This window comes from Cheilinus undulatus, linkage group 12, assembly GCF_018320785.1.
Source record: "Cheilinus undulatus linkage group 12, ASM1832078v1, whole genome shotgun sequence".
Taxonomy (NCBI): Eukaryota; Metazoa; Chordata; class Actinopteri; order Labriformes; family Labridae; genus Cheilinus; species Cheilinus undulatus.
In genome coordinates, this window is record NC_054876.1 from 40,433,644 (window position 1) to 40,454,955 (window position 21,312).

At 37.2% G+C, this 21,312-nt stretch overlaps 2 protein-coding genes across 2 annotated transcripts in view; both read left to right on the forward strand.

The window, feature by feature from the left end:
* The window catches only part of LOC121519177 (F-BAR and double SH3 domains protein 2-like), a 38,083-nt gene extending 22,617 nt beyond the window's left edge, over positions 1-15,466 (forward strand). The window contains exons 10-20 of the mRNA XM_041802004.1: positions 362-457; positions 4,980-5,096; positions 9,229-9,327; positions 10,665-10,817; positions 10,973-11,107; positions 11,798-11,881; positions 12,026-12,209; positions 12,322-12,545; positions 13,877-14,087; positions 14,169-14,233; positions 14,366-15,466. Of these exons, the coding sequence (XP_041657938.1) occupies positions 362-457; positions 4,980-5,096; positions 9,229-9,327; positions 10,665-10,817; positions 10,973-11,107; positions 11,798-11,881; positions 12,026-12,209; positions 12,322-12,545; positions 13,877-14,087; positions 14,169-14,233; positions 14,366-14,449 (1,452 nt within the window). The 3' untranslated portion in view covers positions 14,450-15,466. The remainder of the gene's footprint in view (positions 1-361; positions 458-4,979; positions 5,097-9,228; positions 9,328-10,664; positions 10,818-10,972; positions 11,108-11,797; positions 11,882-12,025; positions 12,210-12,321; positions 12,546-13,876; positions 14,088-14,168; positions 14,234-14,365) is intronic.
* A 4,978-nt stretch (positions 15,467-20,444) lies between these two features.
* The window catches only part of rsf1b.1 (remodeling and spacing factor 1b, tandem duplicate 1), a 29,194-nt gene continuing 28,326 nt past the window's right edge, over positions 20,445-21,312 (forward strand). The window contains exon 1 of the mRNA XM_041800973.1: positions 20,445-20,612. Coding sequence (XP_041656907.1) covers positions 20,459-20,612 — 154 coding nt within the window. The 5' untranslated portion in view covers positions 20,445-20,458. The remainder of the gene's footprint in view (positions 20,613-21,312) is intronic.

Genomic DNA, 21,312 nt, shown 5'->3' on the forward strand with positions numbered 1-21,312 from the left:
TTATCACTCCCTCAGTGCACCTTTTTGATAACCTGTTTTTCTTTTCTTTTTTTTCTGGCTCTTACTTAAATGGAAGGGCAGTAGCCCTCATGGCCAATAAACCAACACTGGTGTGCTCCAAGTTGTACTGGTTCATGTATTAGGAAGGCCTAAGAACAGGACACAAACATTACAGGTCCAAAATATATCATAGAAGTTTTCTATGAGTATAATTGTGTAATTAAAAAAAGTGTATACAATGGTTAATAAGTTGTGAAAGTAAAGGTTTGAGGATAGCAAAAGATATCCTTACAAATCAAGATGGTCATTAATCCTTTGAAAATTACAGCTGTATTTTGTATTTTCCTTTACATTTATACAGGTAGCACAAGATTTTCACCAGCAGCTGTTTGTACAGAGGAACCTCATGTTTCAGCAGGCCCCAGACTTCATATACCAGCCCATCGACTCTGATACGGTATGTCCTGTTGCTATATTAATGACATGTCAAATGTTGAAAGCACAGCACATAGGTGGTATATCAGCTGCTTTCCTCTTCTTTACCCATCTTTCCTTTGGTCCAAACTCTCACATATGAAAGTGTGTTTGAACATGATACCGTAACATCTCAGTTTGCCAACATGTTCAACATAAATTGGAGTTGGTGTCCAGATAGTCCAACTTTCTGATCTGGCATGACCACAAGCTATAGCTAGCATCTTTCAGCCACTGGCTAAGCCCTGTCCAATGAGAAATGTGATGTCAGCTCTATGTACAAGCACAAAAAGGATTTATTTGGTTGTTAAAATTCCATTTCAATAACACTATGAAAAACAGAAGTCAAGAATGTGGACTTTTTTCTTGCTTTCTAGCTCTCAGCATATCAGCTGTTTAGTACCATGACTAACATAACTTTGTAAACAGTAAAAGTTGTTTTAAGTTTTTTCTGCTTCAATGATTGCCTTGTGGGCACATAGGTTTTTCAGCTTTTCTAGGAGTTGCAAATGCTCAGATATGGAAACTAATGTGGAACACTACATTAAAAACAAATGAGGTGGGTGGGTGTCACAAACAGTCAGAAATTCAACCAAGCTGATCAGATGACAGTATAATTTCTTTTGACTAGTTCACATTCCCCAGTGATTTCAAGTGGAACAAGTAGTTCATCACTGGCATCTTAATGGCTGAGCGGGTCAATAACCTGGTCCTGATTCAGCTCTGACACACTGTCAACCGTTTTTGTCCCAACTCTGATATAGTGATGAATTTTAGATTATCTATCATAAAAGTGAATTTTAGTGTTACAAATTCCTTTATCTCACTGTACTCCAAGGTAGAAATTAAATAAATTACTTTTTTGCAAATATTGGTATCTTAAATGAGCACCGGGCTCATTTATATTGCAGCCTTTTTGTACCATGTCGATCACTGAGCTAGGGTTGGGCTATTTGGACAAAAAATCACGTTTACATATTTTTTTACCGAATGGCAATACACAACATATGTCTTGGTACTACATATTTTTTTCTGTAAAGAAATGACGAAAGCAAAGTCAGCTTTGAGCAAATCCACCTGGTCACACAAGCATTTTTATTAATAGCCAGTTGCACAATGTCATTTTGTGAATGGAAATTGACGAAACATAAACTACCCATTTTGGGGGGAAAATAGCTACAAGTACTCCTTTCATTTTAAAAAAATGGATACAATGAGAAGTCTCCTTTTAAACTAAACAGATCATCTTATAGTCAAGCATATAACTGTTCTTACTGTAAACAATCTTTCTACTCATAATTTGACCTGGAATCTTTTTTTCTGAATTAATATTAACTACTAGAAAATGTAACTAAATTTTATTAGAAAAAAATATTTTTATATCTTAGGAAAATCAATGTATTGCCTAGCTTTAGACCAGAAACATGATCATATATATGTATATGATATAAATACCCATCTCTGTGTTACAATAGAAAAAAAATGTATACAAAAGGTTGAACTTTACCAAACCTTGCAGAGGAACCATCATCAATTGATCCTGGTTGATCAACAGAGAAAAATGAAGTTTACCGACCTATTGAATTATTCATCATGGGACTATAAGCTAACAGCTGTTGGGAATTAAGGTATTGATAAGAAGCCTTTAAAATCGTAGATCTGTTGCTTTAACTGGAGCTGATGCAGCAAGTCTCCAGTAGTCATTGTTACTATCTCCTTTTTTGGTTTCATGAAAATCTGCTTTACAAGTTAATTTGCCAAACTAAAAAAACATTGTAGGAAATTTGCACCTTGCAACAGTCAATACGCCTTAGACCCCACCATGGACAGATCTCTGATCTGCTCTGAATTGTCCTAACACACCTGCTCATGAAGCCCATTCTGTCCAGAGGACGGCATCTATTTTTGACAGTTTTCCTCCCATAATGCTCATTTCATAGCAGTTTTTACCCTCTTTAAAAAGTCTCATAAATGTCACCTTGAGTCCAAAAATATTTTATCATCACCCTTTTAAAACAGCCCTGCTGTGTAAATCAGGCAGTGGTTTATTGGTGGCTTCTGTACATGAATGTAATGCATTGCAGTCGGTGTCATACATATTTCTCTCCTAGCTATGCTTGTGTGTTACCGAACTCTGCCGGTCCTTCTTTGCTCCGGTCCTCTGCTCCACCGGACAACACTGGACAATTTGTTCAAACTGCAAACGCTGGTGTTGTTTTCATTGGAAGTCAAACAAGCAGCAGCCTGTTCCTAAAGAAAACATTAGCGGTGGAGAGCATTCCCTCCCCTTCTCTGCCTCCCCCCTCGCCCTCCTGCCCCATACCACTCGCACCAGACGGAGGGATCCGGTGAGGAATAGAGCTGGACTGTGAGGGAGGGGCAGGAGGTAGGCCGGGCCCTGTGAACGGCCCAGCTGTGAAAAGGAGGCATTGTGAGTGGGCCTCATCAGAGTGCACTGACCCTCCCCGCCCTACACACACACACACACACACACACACACACACACACACACCCACACACACTGCTGTTGTCATGTGAAAACCTCTTAACTAAAATTTATAAAAATAAAGAAAGATATTGCTCATCTAAAGCACTAGAATTAGATTAAGAGATACAAGGCAAGCCATTTCTTTACCCTCTCTTTTACTTAATTCAAAACCTGCTGGGTTTGGAGTAGGGCTGGGCATTATTGACCAAAAGTCATATCTCTGTATTTTTTTTTTTTTATTTATTTATTTATTTTTTGATTGAGTTTAATTTTTGATTGAGTTAAACTGTACTCAAACCTTTTTAATATGAAATACAGAAATGAAGGCCCTAGATCCACAATATTGTGCATTTTCAGATATAAACAGTCGTAGAAAACCTTCTGTTCACTGCCAAATTTTTTAAAACATTGGCAAAATTTATGTATATAGAAGTTTTCTGATCTTTCTATATTCTTGAATATCATGTGCTTTAGAATAATAAAATCTCGATTATTTTAATGGTCAGTGGCATCAAAAAGTGCAGAAACATGATGATCTTCAGTCATATTTAGCCAAAAGAGAGAGCATTTCACAAATTTACTGCTGACTTTTGGAAAACTGGATGGAACTGGGAAGCAGTGAGGTGTTTGTACAATTCAGAGAGTGTAGGAGTTTGCCTGTAATTTTGATAATTAAAAACAATAAATCACTATAAATAATCACAATAAATAATGTGTTTCTTAAATATGAGTTTAAATAATGGTTTTTACTTCTCCTCCTACCAAACAAAACTTTCCTCCTCCTTCTGGGGAATACCAAGATGTTCCTGGACCAGACAGGATATATAATCCAGAGTTTATAACCACAGGTGAGGTTTTGGAGGTAGACCATCTGGAAAATCGAAAGCTTTGCCTTCCGGCTCAGCTCTTTATTCACCACAACAGAGCAGCACAGCGCCTGTAGTACTTTTGATGGTGCTTATGTATAGATATATCTTCTTTTTTTTTTTTTTTTTTTTTTTTTTAAAACACCGGGCCTTACCATGGACCTCTACGTTTGTAACAGAAACATGATGATGTTTCCTTTTTTGTTTTACATTTTGAATAAAGATTAACTGTCTAAATTCAACCAGAAGAAACAAACTACAAGCCCCTATCCTCTCTTCCTGTCTGTGTTTGTTACTCGGGATGGTGTTTTATGCAAAGAGGAAGTTGCCACATAAATGTAATAGAAATTGTAAACATAACACACACTGGTGGTTCTCTTGACTGGCCTTTAGGGAAACCACAAGATCCTCTTACTGGTTAAGCAAGATTATATTTTGGAAACTTTTACAAAGATTTAGCTGTGTTTCTATGTGTAATTTACTGAAAATGGGGGTGTATCAGAAAAACAACCTCAGATAAACCTCAGAGGAAAAACACTTGTTTGCCTTAATATCCTCAAACACAGGTATTACCCAATAACTTCCATTAAAGAAAGTTTGTTATGAAGGTCTGTTGAGAACAAACTAAGAGTTAATTAACTAAGAGTATACAGCAACATATCTGGAGTAAAGTAATCATTGGATCATTTGTGACAAATATCTATATTTTAAGGTACATAGCATCCTAAAATTTTCCTTGTCGATTTTAGTTTTCTATTTGGTCACATAAGAAGTTAAGAGAAAGGCTAAAAGCAAAAATTACAGAGGTGAAAAGAGGTTAAGAGGTGAAACATGATAACTGTAGAAAGTGACACCAAATTGCAGTTAATAAGTAACCTAATACTGCACTTTACTTTTTAGGGGCCTTTATTTCATCACTTTTATTCCACATTAATCAGATAATGCGCCATATAAATGTCGCAACACACCAGGCCTCACATCATTGTGATTTTATCATCGTTATGGGTTATTATGAGTCATATATCCTATCATGGGTTACCTCGCAATTCCCACCCTTTCATACAGGATTTGTTTAATTGAAATGTTTCCTTTTAGGTACAACTATACCCCTCCCTTCCGTTAAAGTTTCTGCTTTTGTGTCTGTTTTTTAGGTGATGCAGTTGGAGAGAGAAAGTGGAACGGCAGAGGAGCACAGTCTGGATAAAGAGGCAAGGAAATGGGCAAGCCGTGTGGCCAGAGAATACAAGAGCATCATCCACACTCAGAGAGTGAGTACTGAATCAAAGTGAAAGAGAGATTATGATGTTTGAAGGTCTTAAATACTGTCAATGCATGGTTGTGTATCTTTTTTAGCATTTTGAAATCAGTCATCAAATAGTTTCCATTTTTTCTTCAACCCTCTCGCTCTTAAAACTTGTGTTCCCTTCAGTGTCACAATTCAAGGCAACATCAATTATATAAGCATCTCTAATCCGTCACATGTTGCAAAAGCAGCCTGCAAGTTCTCCATTGTTTTTCAAGGAAGTTATCAGACCATAAATCTTTATCAATCATTGAGTAAATCATAGCTTCTTTATGAAGTGGCAGAACAACAAACTAGGAACACTCACTTTATTGGCAAAAGTTATGTAATGTTTTATTACTCTGTATCTGTTGTTCAAGATATTGACTACCATAGCTATCAAATCCTTATCTTCATACTTAAATAACAAGGAGGCCTTAGAGATTATATTCCAAAAATACTTAAAACACTGGTGGTCTGAGAAACAGGTGGCTAAAATTCTATACAGTTGAAACCAGAAGTTTGCATACACTATATAAAAAGGCACATAAACAGCTGCTGTCAGGATAGCAAATACTTTCCCTGCGTAATAGTCCATCAGCCACAAATGCAGACATCGTACCTTACTTTGGTGAGTGATTCAGTTCAGTGTCAGCCAGATTTAACCCCTTGTTATAAAAATCTTTAATGCCAACGTTATAATTTTATGTCAACAAGAAGTGCAGTTATGGTCTTGATCACTTACGTTAAACGGGACATCCTGTGGTGTATTTAACTCCGGGTCTCATCAAATGGTAAAAATTCCTCTCATAACTGTAAAAACAAATTCTTTATAACTAAAAATGTAATCCTAATCTGTACACAGGCTGTCCTATGACTTGGTGCAGCGCTAAAAGGCATCCAAAATTACGCACAGAGATGGGTCAGTTCATGACGCATGCAGGGGTAAGGGGGATTCTGATAGAACGGATATGCAGAAGAATGACTGTAGGGCTCATACGTGCCCTTAAGTCAACTCTGTCCCTCAGTAGATGAGGAGTGTAGCTCTATGAGTCTAAAAACGTTTAAAAATGTAAGAAAAAAAATGCTATGTGATACATAGCACATTTATACCTGTCCTGTTTAGATTATATCTTCGAACATCCGGGACATTTTAATGGTGTAAAGGGTGGAAAAAATCCACTGTCATTCCCTTGGCTCTCTGATCTTGAAATATTTTGGGCTAAAAGTAAGGAACCCTGCTTACACCGTCAGGTTGCTCGCTCGCTCATGTTTTTCAACTCATCCCCGCGAAAAAATACTGGTTTGTATACTCACTCGTGTTCATACTTTATATTATCTTTATTTTTACTTTATTGTATTTAGAAAAAGACCTTTTACGTGTGCTGCAGACAGTTCTGATGTTTCTGGTGCTTCCCCTGTCAAAGCATCAAGCTCAGCGGTACATAGGCTTCTGCTGTAGTCCATTCAAAGCAGGGGAACAACGAAGCATGTCATGTGGGGCAGACATGCGCAGTAAGACAACAACACCCTAAACGGGGAGAGGTGATCAGATCAAGTGTTTTCATGGATGCTGATCCGAATGAGGATCGACATAAACCACCCCTTTCGTTCCGAATGAAATTCCTTTTCGAATGCACCGGACTGGAAGATTTCATTCTGAATGGAGTGTGTGTGTATATGAAGCATTTTCATTCTGATCAGGCATTTATTCCGAATACAAGTGGTCCATGTAAACATGCCTTATGTTTAAGACTTTAACCACATTATGAAGATTGGGATATTATCTGATGCAGAAAAGAGTGTAAATCAAAATGTTACAATATGACCCTGCCATTATCATTATCTTCTCTTACTTTTAGTTTTGGCATTACCCATGCAGTACATTTTGGAAGTACCATTTCCATGATTTTTGGGCTTTTGGAAATGAAAAATAGATACAACACAATGTTCACACAAAATGAGTTAGTGAGTAGCAAGCTACATCCTGAGATTTTTATTAATATTTGTTTGGCAAATCAGCATCACCAACAATGTGCTGATTTAGCTATAAGCAGCTCCTCTAGCAGTCTACTCGTGCATTTTCAGATAACTATCACTTAATCACTTTGACACTGAAAAAAACTTAGAGATATGACAAGTTCTGTCATACTAAGCAACCTTTTTTCTATGATTTTGGAGGGTTCCATGTTCTTTTTCATTTTAAAGATACAACCCCAATTCTAGAAGATTTTGGGCACTGTGTGAAATGTAAAAAAAAAACAGAATGCGATGATTTGCATATCTTATTAACCCATATTTTATTTATCATACAACATAGACAGTATGTCACCAATATGTCACATGTAGAAACTGAGACATTTTACCATTTCATGAAAAATATTGCTCATTTTAGATTTGATAGTTACCATACATCTGAGAAAAGTAAAGTAGGGACAGGGCAAAAGAAGGCTGGAAAGGTACGTGGTACTAATGGAAAACACCTGGGGGAGTATTTTGCAATGAATTAGGTTAATTGGCAACAGGTCAGTTACATGACAGTATGAGAGGAGCATTTTAGAGAGGCAGAGTCCCTCAAAAGTAAAGATGGGCAGAGGTTCACCAGTCTGTGAAAAAACTGCATCAAAAACTGTGGAACAATTACAGAAAAATTTTGCATCATGCAAAGAGGAACCTATATGTGAACATGATTCAGAAATGCTCCCTCTTCTCTGGGCAAGAGCTCAATTAAAAAGGTCTGAGGCAAGATGGAAAACTATTCTGTGGTCAGATGAATCAAAATTTGAAATTCTTTTTGGGAACCACGGATGCCTATCCTGTGCTCTAAAGAGGAGAGGAACTGTCCAGCTGTTATCAGTGCAGAGTTCAAAAGCCTGCATCTCTGATTGTATAGGGTCGCATTAGTGTCAGTGAAATGAATTCAGAATGAAATCTTCCAATGGCGATGGCAGCTTACACAACTGGAAAGGCACTATAAATGCTGAAAACTATATAGAGGTTTTAGAGCAACATATTCTCCAATCAAGATGTCTCACACAGGCATACTTCAGCAAGACAATGCCAAACCACATACCACATCCATCACACCAGCAGGCCTGCGCAGTAGATGAGTCCCGCCGCTGTTTCAACAATAGAAAACATTTGATGCATGCATCATAAAACAAAAAATCTGGGAATGATGACCTAGGACTGTTGAACAGTTAGAGTCATACATCAGACAAGAATTCCTGTCCCAAAACTCCAGCAACTGGTCTCCTCCCTTCCAGGACATTTACAGACTAATGTTGAAAGAAGAGGAGATTCTACTCAATAGTTAACATGGCTCTGTCCCTACTTTTTTGAGACGTGTTGCTGCCATCAAATTCAAAATGAAATAAGATTTTTTTTCATGAAATGGTACAATGTCTCAGTTTTAACTTTTGATATGTTGTTTATTTTCTATTTTGAATGGAATATGAGTTTATGAGATTTGTGATGAGAGCTGTTTTTATTTGCATTTTATATGGTGCCCCAACTTTTTTGAAATTGGGGCTGTACATTAAAGGACACAATGATACTGTAACTACATGTTGGTCACTGTATCTGTGCTCTGGTTTGACAAAGTCATAAGTCTTAAGATTCCAGTGATTACTTAAAAAGCCTGACAGCCAGTGTAAAAATACATAACACCTCATGAAAGCCTTTTTGTGAATGTGGTGTGTCACAGTGGTGCTTAAAGATTGTCATCAAGGTTTAAGTAGCTGATAATGGCCAGCAGATATCTTTGACCACTTAACTGGAATTTGGCCTTTAACCTGAAGAAATTATGTAGGCCAACGGGTTGATTAAAACAACCTGGAGATCATAAAATTACTTAGCATGTGTGAAGAAAGATAAGATGAAGCAAGAGATAAAAGTTCATATAAACACCCCCTACGTGATTCCAAAACTCCATCAATGACGTTTTTTCCGGGATTTAACAATCTATTTCCATAAGCAGGAAGTGAGTCACCAAGTCTCCAGTGAATCTCAATCAAATGTCTTCTATTAGGGCTGTACTGTTGCAGAGTTTCCATGTGGAGTTCTTTTCTGTAGAGTTTAGATGATGGTTGAAATTATGACCTGTGTTTTGTTTTCAGGCGCTAGAGGAATACGGGACACAGGATTCATTAGAGCAGAACAACAGTGAGCTGGAGACCAAGATGGAGGTGGCCAGGCAGAGTCTTAGGAGGGCAGAGGTAAAGAAAGAGTTTGTGCACGTGTGCGCGCGTCTTATTGAGTAAGAAATGGCTTACTCTGTTTTCTCCATCAGTGTCATGTTACTAAACATGAACCCAGTGCTCCACCTGCTGGTTAATTGTGGTAGCAGAAGTTTTCAGATCCTAACATAGAAGTACTAATATCAATGTGTAGAATTATTTTACTACAAACAAAAAGGCTGCATTAAAAATATTACTAAAAGGTGCAGTGTGTAAAATTGGGAATTTCAGCAGCCTCTAACAGTCAGTTCTAGATTGTGATGCTCATTTCCCTGGTGGAAACCAGTGGAATAAAATGAAATGTATATGTGTTACTTGGTTGCTTCTATGGTACCATAGAAACATGTAAAACACAAAAATCCAAGATGGAGGCATCCGTGGGAGGTACCATTCCTATGTATGAATAAAAGGCTTAATCTGCGTTAAATGAAAAAAAAAAAACATTTCTCTGCTGTATTTAGGTGATTAAACACTAATTTAGACAGACCTTCTTTTAAATATGTTTAATTTTTACAAGATTTGTACTGCTAAATGCTACAAGGCTAAATATCATAGACTGTACCTTTAAATTCATAATGAAAATTACTAATTAATTTAGAAAACAACCAAACAAATGCAATGGTGCATTTGTTTTATGAAACAAACTATGGAAGCACAATATTATTATATCACCAGATATTCACTTAAAAAGTGAATTATGGGGATCAGCATATATGAAAATTTCTCTCGATATATACAACTGATATTTTGATGGAGAAACTGTTCATATCAGCTCTAAATATTGGATGTATGAACAAATGAAATAGCGGAGATTTAGGCTGGACAGACCTACTTCAGCTGAAGTCTTTTTCTTTATTAAACATAGTTTCTTATGCTTTAAAGATTGTTTAAGGACTCAACTTTGTGAATTTGTTCATCCTCAAACTTGGAATTGTGTGTTTTAAGGACTGAAGTTTTAGGTCTTAACTATGTATTAATATCAGTATGGATATATATATATATATATATATATATATATATATATATATATATATTAGCTAAAATGAATTTGTAATTATCAGCATATCAAATTTCAAGAAAAATAAATTATCATGCATACCTAAAACAGACATTACTGGGAAGTTCTTGCCAATTCACTTATACCCAGGACAACCAAATGACAGAAAAATGTCAGTATCATCCCTCGAAATCATGCCAGTGGGTCCTCTATTATGACACAATTGAGCCTTTTAAATTCCTTTATATTACATTATTTTCTTTTTTAGAGCATTACATTTTGTCATCATATGCTTTTAAGTAAATTTTCATTTTTTCAGACAGTGAAAGTGAAAGCAGAGGCCCGCTTGGATTTACTGCGGCAGGCGGGGGTTGCTGTGGAAACGTGGCTGAAGAGCGCCATGAACCAGGTGATGGAGGAGCTGGAGAATGAGCGCTGGAACAATCTCAATACCCATGATCCTTCACTTTCTGTAAGAGCCCAGGCACCAATGCATATATACTCGTAGATATTTTAAATAAAGAGTTTAATTATCTTAAGCCATACAGCTCTATTTAAATACAATGTTTTTTATCCTTCGCTGCTGTAACTGTTTCACACTAAGAAATGCTTCGAATGTTTCCACAGGGAACGGCAGATTTGGAGCGAGAGGATGAAGAGGAGATGGAGGACAGTGGAGAAGTGTTGGACGACAGCAGCTCCAGCCCCTCCAGCACTTTAAAAAACTATCCCCTCACCTGTAAAGTCCTCTACTCTTACAAGGTACTGGCAGATTGATGCTTACGGTGTCTGCTACTGTCATTAAATACTCTACATGCATATGAATAAGACATGCATAAGTTATTAATTTTGTAGACTGACCTGTCTGTGTTCAATGCTCATACAGCTCAAAATGAGTGTTTTTTTATGTCCTGCCTTTTGTAATGTTATTAATGTGAGAACAGCCATTTTTGTTTTGAATGCACCAGTGCTAATAAATTGTTTTTGCTGCTGTTGTTCAGCAACATGTTTTAAAGTAACCAAATCCTGGTTTTAAATTCCTCCAAGCTTATAAAGTCCTCTATATTAACTTGACCCAGCAGCTCAGAATCTTAAAGCACTGTTACTAAAGACTGGGAGATTTTGTGGAATGGCATGCCCTGTGTACAAGATGATAACTAAACACAGCAGTCATAAAACCCAACAAACAAAACCTCAGCCAAATCTGACATTACCACAGTCTACATCCTTCTGAATCTCTCAGAAACTGAGTCAACAGAGGACAGAACTGTGGCATCAGATCACATTTGGCTGTGTTTATAACCAACCTCACAGACCAGTGAATATGGAACAATTAGGCTTCACTGACCATTGTTTGAGAGGACATGTTTGTGAGTTGTTGCTGGTTTGTTTTTAACCACAGTGAGCTCTCTTTTAGGTGTTTGTAAACTGATCTATCCCCTTTGTTTCCAGGCGTCTCAGCCGGATGAACTTACCATTGAGGAGCAGGAAATCCTGGAAGTTATTGATGATGGAGACATGGAGGACTGGGTTAAGGTACATTTAAGTGAATTGAATTTGTAGCCACAGATTGTACTGTTTTCAAATGATCTTCATTGAATATTTTTTTTTACTTTTGTTGATGTTGTTCATTTTTTACAAAGAGTTTTCATCATTATTTAATATTTTCTACATTTCCAGGCACGAAACCGCAGTGGACAAGTCGGCTATGTCCCAGAGAAATACTTGCAGCTGCCTTCATCTAACAGCTTACTCAGCATGCTGCAAGCTCTGGCTGCACTGGACGCTCGATCCCACTCCTCCAGCAACTCCACTGAGCCTGAAACTGAAATACCAACCGGCTCTGTCAACGGAGACTCAAGTGGTGAGGGATTCCTCTTCTGCATAAATTCTTATGAAGCCAGCTGGTTTTATTTCCATCCATATCCAGCTGTTTTGTAGAGATATACAAATTAATCTGACCTTATCTGTTGCAGTGTCTTTTGCAAAGGCCCTGTATGACTATGCAGGACAAACGGATGATGAGCTGTCATTTCCAGAAGGAGCCATCATCCGTATCCTGAGCAGAGAGACTCACGAGGATGATGGTTTCTGGGAAGGAGAGTTTAACGGCATTGTTGGTGTCTTTCCTGCTGTTCTGGTGGAGGATCTGAGCGGTGGTAGCGAGAATGGAGATGGACAGAGAGAGGGCAGTGCACAGGTGTGGTAATACACATCAGCTAAAATAAAGAGACCAAAGGTTGGCTGGGACAGCTGAGGTCTAATTTTTTTAAGGCAATGTTTTTTTTTTTCTCATAAGCAAGGTACAAAGAGAACTTAAATAATACAGACATGATTACTAGAACAATATCTGACCTAAACAAAACACAGAATCAAACAAGGAAAAGACAGCAACAATTAGAAATAGTTAAGAACAAAAGTAATTTCACAGTCAAGTATGAATGCTCAGTAATGCCAGTTTTTTTATAGTTTAAGTTTTAGTATAAAATCTTTGGCACTTGGATACCTTTGCTACAGCTTACTTTAGAATGATACATTGTATTTCATTTTGATGCTTAATTGTATCAATAGGACCTATGTTCACAGCCACTAAAAAATACTTCTGATCTTCAGTCATGTTTTTAACTGTCTGAATTGCACAACTACATTTGCAACATCTCAGAAATGTTATACTATCTAGTTGTCAGGAAATTTGCCAGTCTGTGAATGTAAACAAGTAAAACCAAATATCTATACATCAGAATAAAAAAAAGGAGTGGTTAATGAGAAGCATCAGAGAAATCAGTGTTCGCTTTCTGCAGAAATAATTCTTAATATAGGAGCCCTTACAGATGGAAAAATAATAGTAAATTCTTCTTTGTTAGCCAGTTTTAATAAATAACTTTCTCTAAATGAACAGTCTGCAATTTTAAGATTATACAGTTAAACTTAGATTTCACAAATTTGTCTTGTTAAAACTGTGATATCTGAGTTACTGTAAAAGCTGTTGCTACAGGATTACTCAATGAGCTGCTCAGTGTCATCCCATCTTTGACACTTTTTTATCATTATTTGCAGCCTCCAAAACATTTCCAAGTAAACTCCTACATACTGTCTAACATACAAAAAATGTCAGCAAATATTTGTTCAATGAAAGTCTAGCTCTGAAACATGGAAAATATCTTTTTTTTTGTATGTCAGACAGTGTGTGGGAGTTTACTTGGATTTTTTGCAGACCACATTGCTGTCCCACGCACCTGTAATATGAAATAGATGGGATTTTTGAAGACTTGTATTTTTTAAAAGAAGGCGTGTTTTGTTGTTTTCACAGCTCTTTGTCTTAGATGGAAATCTCTTTATCCTAAATGCTCCCTTCTTTCACTAAATGAAGAGTGTTGATTGTTACTTGTGTCATCTTTCTGTCTGGTTTTAACAGACTTTCTGTCTTTGGAAGCTTGATATAAACATCTAGACACTTTCTTTATCCACACCTTTGAACTTGGTCATTCTCACTGTTTACTTTTTTTTTTTTTTTAACCTCCTGTTTTCAAGGCGTCCCCCTCCCCTCTGGCTCAGTGTGATCGATCCCCTCGTAGTCCCTTCCAGCCAGGGCCCCTCCACAGCAGCCCTCTTCAGACGCCCACCATGTCTTCTCCTCAGTCGAGTCCCTGCAGTGCCACAGCCTCTCCTATTGGTCGACCTCCTTCTTACCACAACGGACATCACAGGCCGCCACCAGCACCGCACAAAAGCCCTTATCAGAGTAAGATTTCCTAGGTTTACTTGTGTTTTCAAGTGTGAGTTGAGTAGAAATGATAGTAACCTGTGACCCTGCTCTCTTTAGGTCCAGCTCAAGGCTCCCCTCAACCTCCAAAATACCCAGAAAGTAGCGCTGGCACCATCAGACCTGTGAGGACATAACTCTCATATAGAATTAAGTCATACTGAAGAAAACGGCTCTCTTAGAGATTTATTTCTATTTATGTTGTGCCTCTGTTCCTAACAAATATTTTTCTTTGCTCTGTTGCTGGGTATTTGCAGGTCCGTGCTGCTCCTCCACCCCCTAAGCAGCATCCCCGTGGGCAGGTGAAGCGGAGAGAGGAGGTGGAGATCACGCTGGTTTGAAGGCAGCACCCTGGTGGTGATGCTGATAAAGAAGAAGGTTCTGTTTAAACCAGCTGGGACATGATGGCTCTGTGCCTCTGAACGAACTCCCAAAGGAAACCAGAGGAACCTTAAACCCCTCTGAATACACCCAGAGAGGCCTGAGACTTTGTCCTCTTGTCTTTTCACAGCACCTCACAGGGTCAGTGTGCTGTGGAGGAATACCGTGCCTTTCTCTTAACTAAACTCCTTTAATTTCCTCACACATTCAGTTTTTCATGTTCATATTCCCTGCAGTGTAGCGCTGCTATTTGGCCGAAGAATTGAGCTATTTTCATAACTTTAATTCAAAGCTACACATCCTCAACAGTTTAGCTCTTCTACCTGGGCTCTTAAGAGTCCTGACTAAACTCATTCATTGCTTACAGACTGTCTGGTGCTAGTAGTATCTCTGCATATCAGTTCTGGTGCTTGTTTATCAAAAACCACACTGTGCAAACCCTGCCCCCTTCTGCTAATGCTCACAGTAGCTGATATAGTGACAACTGGCTGTTAAAGTGACCTGCAACAGTGTGATACATTTCTTCGAGTAGGTGTTACAACATTGCTTCATAAGCAGGTATTTATTATATAAAATAATAATACTTAAAACAAAGTCACAAGACAGTTTATTATATAAAATAATACTATCTAAAACAAACTTAAAAAACAGTTAAGTCAACTTTAAAGCATCATTGCTTGATTTCTGGTAACATCATACCGAGATGTAGACTCCTGATGTTGACTTATAAATGATAACAGCATATTGGAATAAGAATTAAAGCATCACAGCACTTTAAAGGTGTTGGTGGTCAGACACCTTTTAGAGCCTTGGTTCTCAACTTGTGGGTCTAGGTCCAAAGTGAGTCACAATGTTATTTTCAGTGGGTTGTGGATAAGTGGGTGGAAAAAAATATGTGGCAAAAGTCTTATTTGCTTTTATTTTGAAGAGTATGTCTTCATTTCTTTGTTCTGCCACATCTTTTGTTCCATTGCAAGTCCACCACTGCAATTTTTTCATTAAAAACCTTTGATTATGGGGAGCAGGTGGCCCAGTGGTTAAAGGCACTCCCCATGTACGCGGGTGGCCCTGGTTCGAATCCAGCCTGAGGCCCTTTACCGCATGTCTCTCCCCCACTCTTGACCTGTTTCTGACTCTATCCACTGTCCTCCTCTATCTAATAAAGGCACAAAAATGCCCAAAAATAAATCTTAAAAAAACAAACAAACAAACAATTGATTATGATTGATTTTTTTTTTAAATTGGGTTGCGATTTGTTTTGTAGGTGGGGATGGTAGACCAGTTGAGAATCAAGGTTTGAGAGTAAAGCTGGCTGATTGCTCCTATTTCCAGTCTTTGTCCTGAACTACACAAGTAGGGCCACTAATCATCAATGTCCTTATTACAGAATCGTTCTGTCTGTAAAGTGTCAGAAAAAAAGTCTAAGGGGATTTTTTTTGAATGTCTTAATTTTTGTGGTTATATATCAACGTAAGATATAATACAAAGATAGGTGGGAAATTTTAACATTTTAAAATAGGATCATTCATTTGAGCATGAAAATCAGCAGAATTACTGAGTTATAAGAGTAGTTTTTTTTTTTTTTTTAGCTGATAAATTAGTCCGAAAGCTTTTGCACCTCCTTTGCTTTTGTAACTTTCTGAAACTTCATATTTGATACAGGTATTTGATTGGCTATGATGTGCTCATCAAACTGTAAAAAGGAGAAATCTATATTTACTAATAAGTAAAATATTTCCTTTAAGTAAAACAATCGACACCCACATTGATTGTTCAGAGATTTAAAAAATCCCCGCTGCAAAACAAGCCATAATAATAATCTTTTTGTCTCTCATTTTGTCAGTACTCTAAAACTATGTTCCCACCAAGCTGTCTGGTTTGGTTCTGTACAGTTTGGTATGTAAAATCCTGACATTGCAAGGTTGGCTCGGTAGGTATGTTCGGTACCCCCTACAGAAGGGTGCCAAAACCCTCTCCAACTTTTGGTAATTAGTCAAACTGCTAGGTGGAAACACTCCATTTCATTCATATTTGTAAACCAAATAATATCATTACTATGGGGTTACATGGATCCTTGTGATACCACAATTTGACACAGTACCCTCAAAAAGTCAAACAAAACTGGATCTATTTTGATATCATGATGGAAAAAAAAAGTCTTAGGCCCTCAATGTCCAGTCATTTTTTTGTTTTATCTTTCACTCCTGATTGCCTGGGTTGAAAATATAACTGAAAATCAGTCATTTCTTTTAAGCCACAGTACTTTTTGGTACTGTCAATAGACAGCACATTAGAGATTTTATCATTTTACAATTCATGGTATCAAAAAAACGAGCATTTTGTCTATCTTAACTGAGTCTGATGATTTCAATCATATCTGCCAGTGTCTCACTATATCACTTACTGTGCAGCTCCGTCTCTCTTTACACAACGTGACTCTGATCTGTCAAGCTTTCACAATTGGATTTCTTCTATGCAACAGCGTTACACTTGGGCACTCTTCACAAGTCATGTTGTGAACACATAGCTTCATTACAAACCAAAAGTCTGGTCGTCTTCACAGTCGATGAATAAAACTCCAGCAGGGACGAGGCTGGTCCTCTCCTTACACACGTAACTGCACACGGTTACACTAACAAGGGAAAAGTGGCAATTTTAGTTGTGTCAGTAGGGAGGATCTCCTAGAAAAGTTATCTTGTTATAAAAATAATAATGGATCCTTTACCTTTTTATCGCTTAAAACCCCTGCTTTACGTTAGTTTTCTTTGCACCACATGCAGAGACAGTTTTAAAGGGAGTAATGTAGTGCGTAGTTTAACATTTAATTTCCTTCTTGTGTTGTAAAACAAAGATCTAGAAATGTTATAATGCTGCCAGTGAGGCTAGCAGATGAGAGCAGTGATTTCATGAGGATAAAGTTGCAGTTGATGACAGTTTACAATGATGATGTGCAGTTTAAACATGCCTTCACTTTTAAAAAGTAGGAAACCATCCTGAGCTGCTAGCTGTCCAGTTTTAAGGATAAAAGTCTATACTGTCATAGTGAAGCACTTTGTGACGTCTTTTTATTCCTTTTCAGTATTGTGGATGCTTCGTCATTGGTTTAATTTTTCTTGTTTGACGTTTTGTTTACCAGCTATATTGGTATGAAACATTTTCTTTAATCTGCTCTTGTATTATTTAGCCTTAAATAGTCTTTGTAGTGTCTTTGTTTGAGATTGAGATATCATGTTTTGATCGTATTATTTTTGAAATACCATAAATAGTTTACAGAGAGCTTGGAGATGGATATCTGTACAAATGTTAGCACAGTATTTTTTTCCTTTTTTGTTCATTTTTCTTTTTAGAATTAGGATTAAAAAATTGTATTAAACCTTAGTTCAATTCGATCAGAGGAAAAGAGATATCTGTCAGCCATGTCGCTGTGTTCTCGTTGATCTCCTTGAGATCTGAATGACATCAAACTTATTTTTGAAGTTTGCATTTACCCTGTTGTATTAAAAAATAAAAAAGAAGTGTCTTTTTTCCAAATAGAGAAGTTGTTAACTTGCTACTGGTCCCGGTTTTACATTAAGTCTGGATCTGAAATTCAGTGACAAACTGCCCATTTTTTTAAGCTCTGCAGAGACTGCAGAGCATCATATTTACACACCAGTGGATGTTTAACTGTATTTATTGTGTACAAATAAATGTGAAATAAAGATAGCTTAAATGAATCAAACAAAATGATCTGTTTGCATTCTTCCATGTATGATTGTGATATGTTTCCTGTCCTGGGCTTGAATCCGTGGGAGTGTGCCTGATTTCAGGGGCTACACTGTGATATAGTGATTGGCACTGCTACAGCATGAGGATTCCTGGTTGAAAAGAGCTTTTCTGTGTGAAGTTTGCATGCTCCTAAACGCATAGGTTCTCTCCAGTTACTCCAAAAATATGCATGTTGGGTCAAATGGTGACTCTAAAAATAGTCTGAGTGTGAGTCCATCTGCTTGTTTCTGTCTGTATATCAGCCCTGTGATTGATGGGTGTCCAGACTAGGTTGTACCCCACCTCTTACACATAAACAGCTTAGATTTGTTCCAGCCTCTATTCGACCCTGAACAGGGTAAGTCATATATATGATGGATGGGTGGCATGTGATTTCAGAGCACCCTCTAGTGACTCATAATATTGCAAGCAGTTGATGGAGCTCACATCTCTTCCTAATGACAAATAAGAAGTTTGGGTCCATAAGACAGCCAATAATGATCTTTTAATCTATTTTATAACTGGAAATCTTCAGATTTATCTTTAATAACTTTGCAAGAAACTAACACTGAACATAACACATTTCACGTACACTTTGAGCATGTAAGAATTAGCTGCAGATGATTCAAACCAAATAAGATGCATATTAAATTTGCAATAGTTGCCATTTCAGTAAAGCAGCAGTTGTAATATTGCTTTTTAATACTTGGCTGCCTGAAAATGCAATAGTGTCATAGTATGAAGGTAATTTAGCTTTATTTTGGAACAAATGTGCAGTTTTCCTGATGGCAGCTGACCCATCACTGGATGTAAGAAAAACATCTTGAGGCTCCTATTGGAGCCTTAAGCTCAGTCAAGAGTGTAATGTTATTTAAGTTTTAAAAAATTGGCTTCAAGAAAATGTAAGATGTTATACTCCTGACCTCTGCTAATGACACAAGCAGTGCATCTTTTCAGAGATTTCTGGATGACTAAATGATACCAAGTGTTCTGTGAAACTGTGACAAAAACTGCAAATACAAGTAATACAAATATCTACAAGCATTTGATACACAATTAAAAAAAAATGCTGTGGGGGCACAAAAGAGTTTTGCTCCTCAGAAACACTTGGTTGTATAATAGTACATTAAAGCAAATCAAAAGAAACAAGCTAAAGAAATATTAAAATCCCTAAGTTAAGATTTAGTGTAAATGTAGTCATACTAATTTCATGCTCACTTGCTAAGTACAAAGAAAAACTAAAGAAAACAAAAAAAACTTAAAAGTGTTTTCCTTTTTCTTTTTCTGACAAGGTTACTCAAAGAAAGGCTTTATAGAAACAGACCTCAGCAAAAAAAAAAATGTCAAAATAAATAACATAATCCTCTTTTTTTCTTTTGCATGAAGACCAATGGAGCAAATGTATCAAATAATGAAAAATAGGTAAGAAAATAGACAAATACAATTTCCTTTGTTTTGAATATTGGGTAATATGTTATTTTAATTATAAAACGGCAAGTTAACTTCTTTCTAAAGTTCACAATAATATCTAAGCTAGTGGCTTTCAACTGGTTGAGCCTTAGGTCCCACCGTCAAATACTCAAGACAACACAGTGACCCAAATTTCTGAATAATTTTTGGCCAGTCAATTTTATTAAACGAAAAACAGTATAGCCTTGACCTCAGACAATACAAACAATGAAAAGGGATAAAACAAACATGCTCCAAAAGAGTTGCATGGACAGTTTGGCACACATCCAGGACCTACTGAAAGGGGCTTTGCGACCCGCTTTTGGACCCGGACCCAACGTTGGAAACCACTCATCTATGTAACTTGAGTTTATTTATACAGCATCTTTATCTGTGTATTCTTTAAAGCAGACGCCACAATAAAGGTGTACAAGCAATTAACTTTATTTTCATGCAGTTTTTGATAATAAGAAGCAACAATTTATCCCATACGGGCAACATAGAAAATTATTATTATTATTATTATTTTATTATTATTATTTTTTATTTAAACAGATATGGATATCGTTTGACTTTGTTCTAGAATCTAATCAAATATTATAGTCGAATACTATAACAATGTACGATTCAAATAAATAGAGAAATAAATAAACAGAGAAATAAATAAATAGATACATACATACATACATGTCTGATTTCCTTCATCATTTTATTTTGACAACACCGGATGTTCTTACCCTTGTTCCGGCTGCACTGACACTGGTGTGGAAAAGATGGCTGCTTCGGCGGCAACGGCGAGTTCTCCCCCCGGTTTGTGTCCAAATTACGCCGTGATTTGTTCCTTCCTGGAACGGTACGGAGCGTTGCTGGACTTACCGGAGCTTACCTTTCCTCAGCTGGAGAGATACCTGCGGGACACATCATCAGGTGAGGCAGAAAAGCAGCCAGCTGCTAACGGGAGGAGGAGAGACTTCTCCATTGCATTAATGAAAATTGTACCATGCTAGCAGGTTAGCAGCTACGTTAGCTAGCCGTGTGTTATTGTGTGGTTTTCTAACCTTCTTGAGCACTTAAATTTTGGTTATATATGACTTAAATGTGCCGTTCGAGGGGGGGATTTTATCTATGCATAATTTCACGAGAGCTCATGTGTGAAACCACCGAATTACTCGAGCTTTTCTCACACTTTTTAGCTTTTGAATTGGGCTTAATTTTTTCCAAGTAGCCTTTATCTGCCGTTGTAACGTTGGTCGTAACATAACACAGACATGAATGTGTGCTGATACATGAGTTATTAAAGGAGTTAACATGGCGATAGTTTATGCAACATGGCGTGTATTTTGATTTTACAACGTGGAAGATGTCATTGTCTGCGGTGGGCGCGTAATTGTGCACTTTATTTACAGTTAAAATATTTTGCCATGGAGTGGTTATCACAGCTTCTGTCAATGATACCGCAATGGCGGGTATATCCGGTGTACACTTTCAAAATAAAGCTCTTTCAGCGCTTTTTATTTACAATACACAGTGGATAAAATGCGGAGGCATTCCACGTGTAACTACTACATGTTACTTTATTGTATTGCCGCACATTTTCGTGCATTTTTACCACAGGTCATCATTTTTT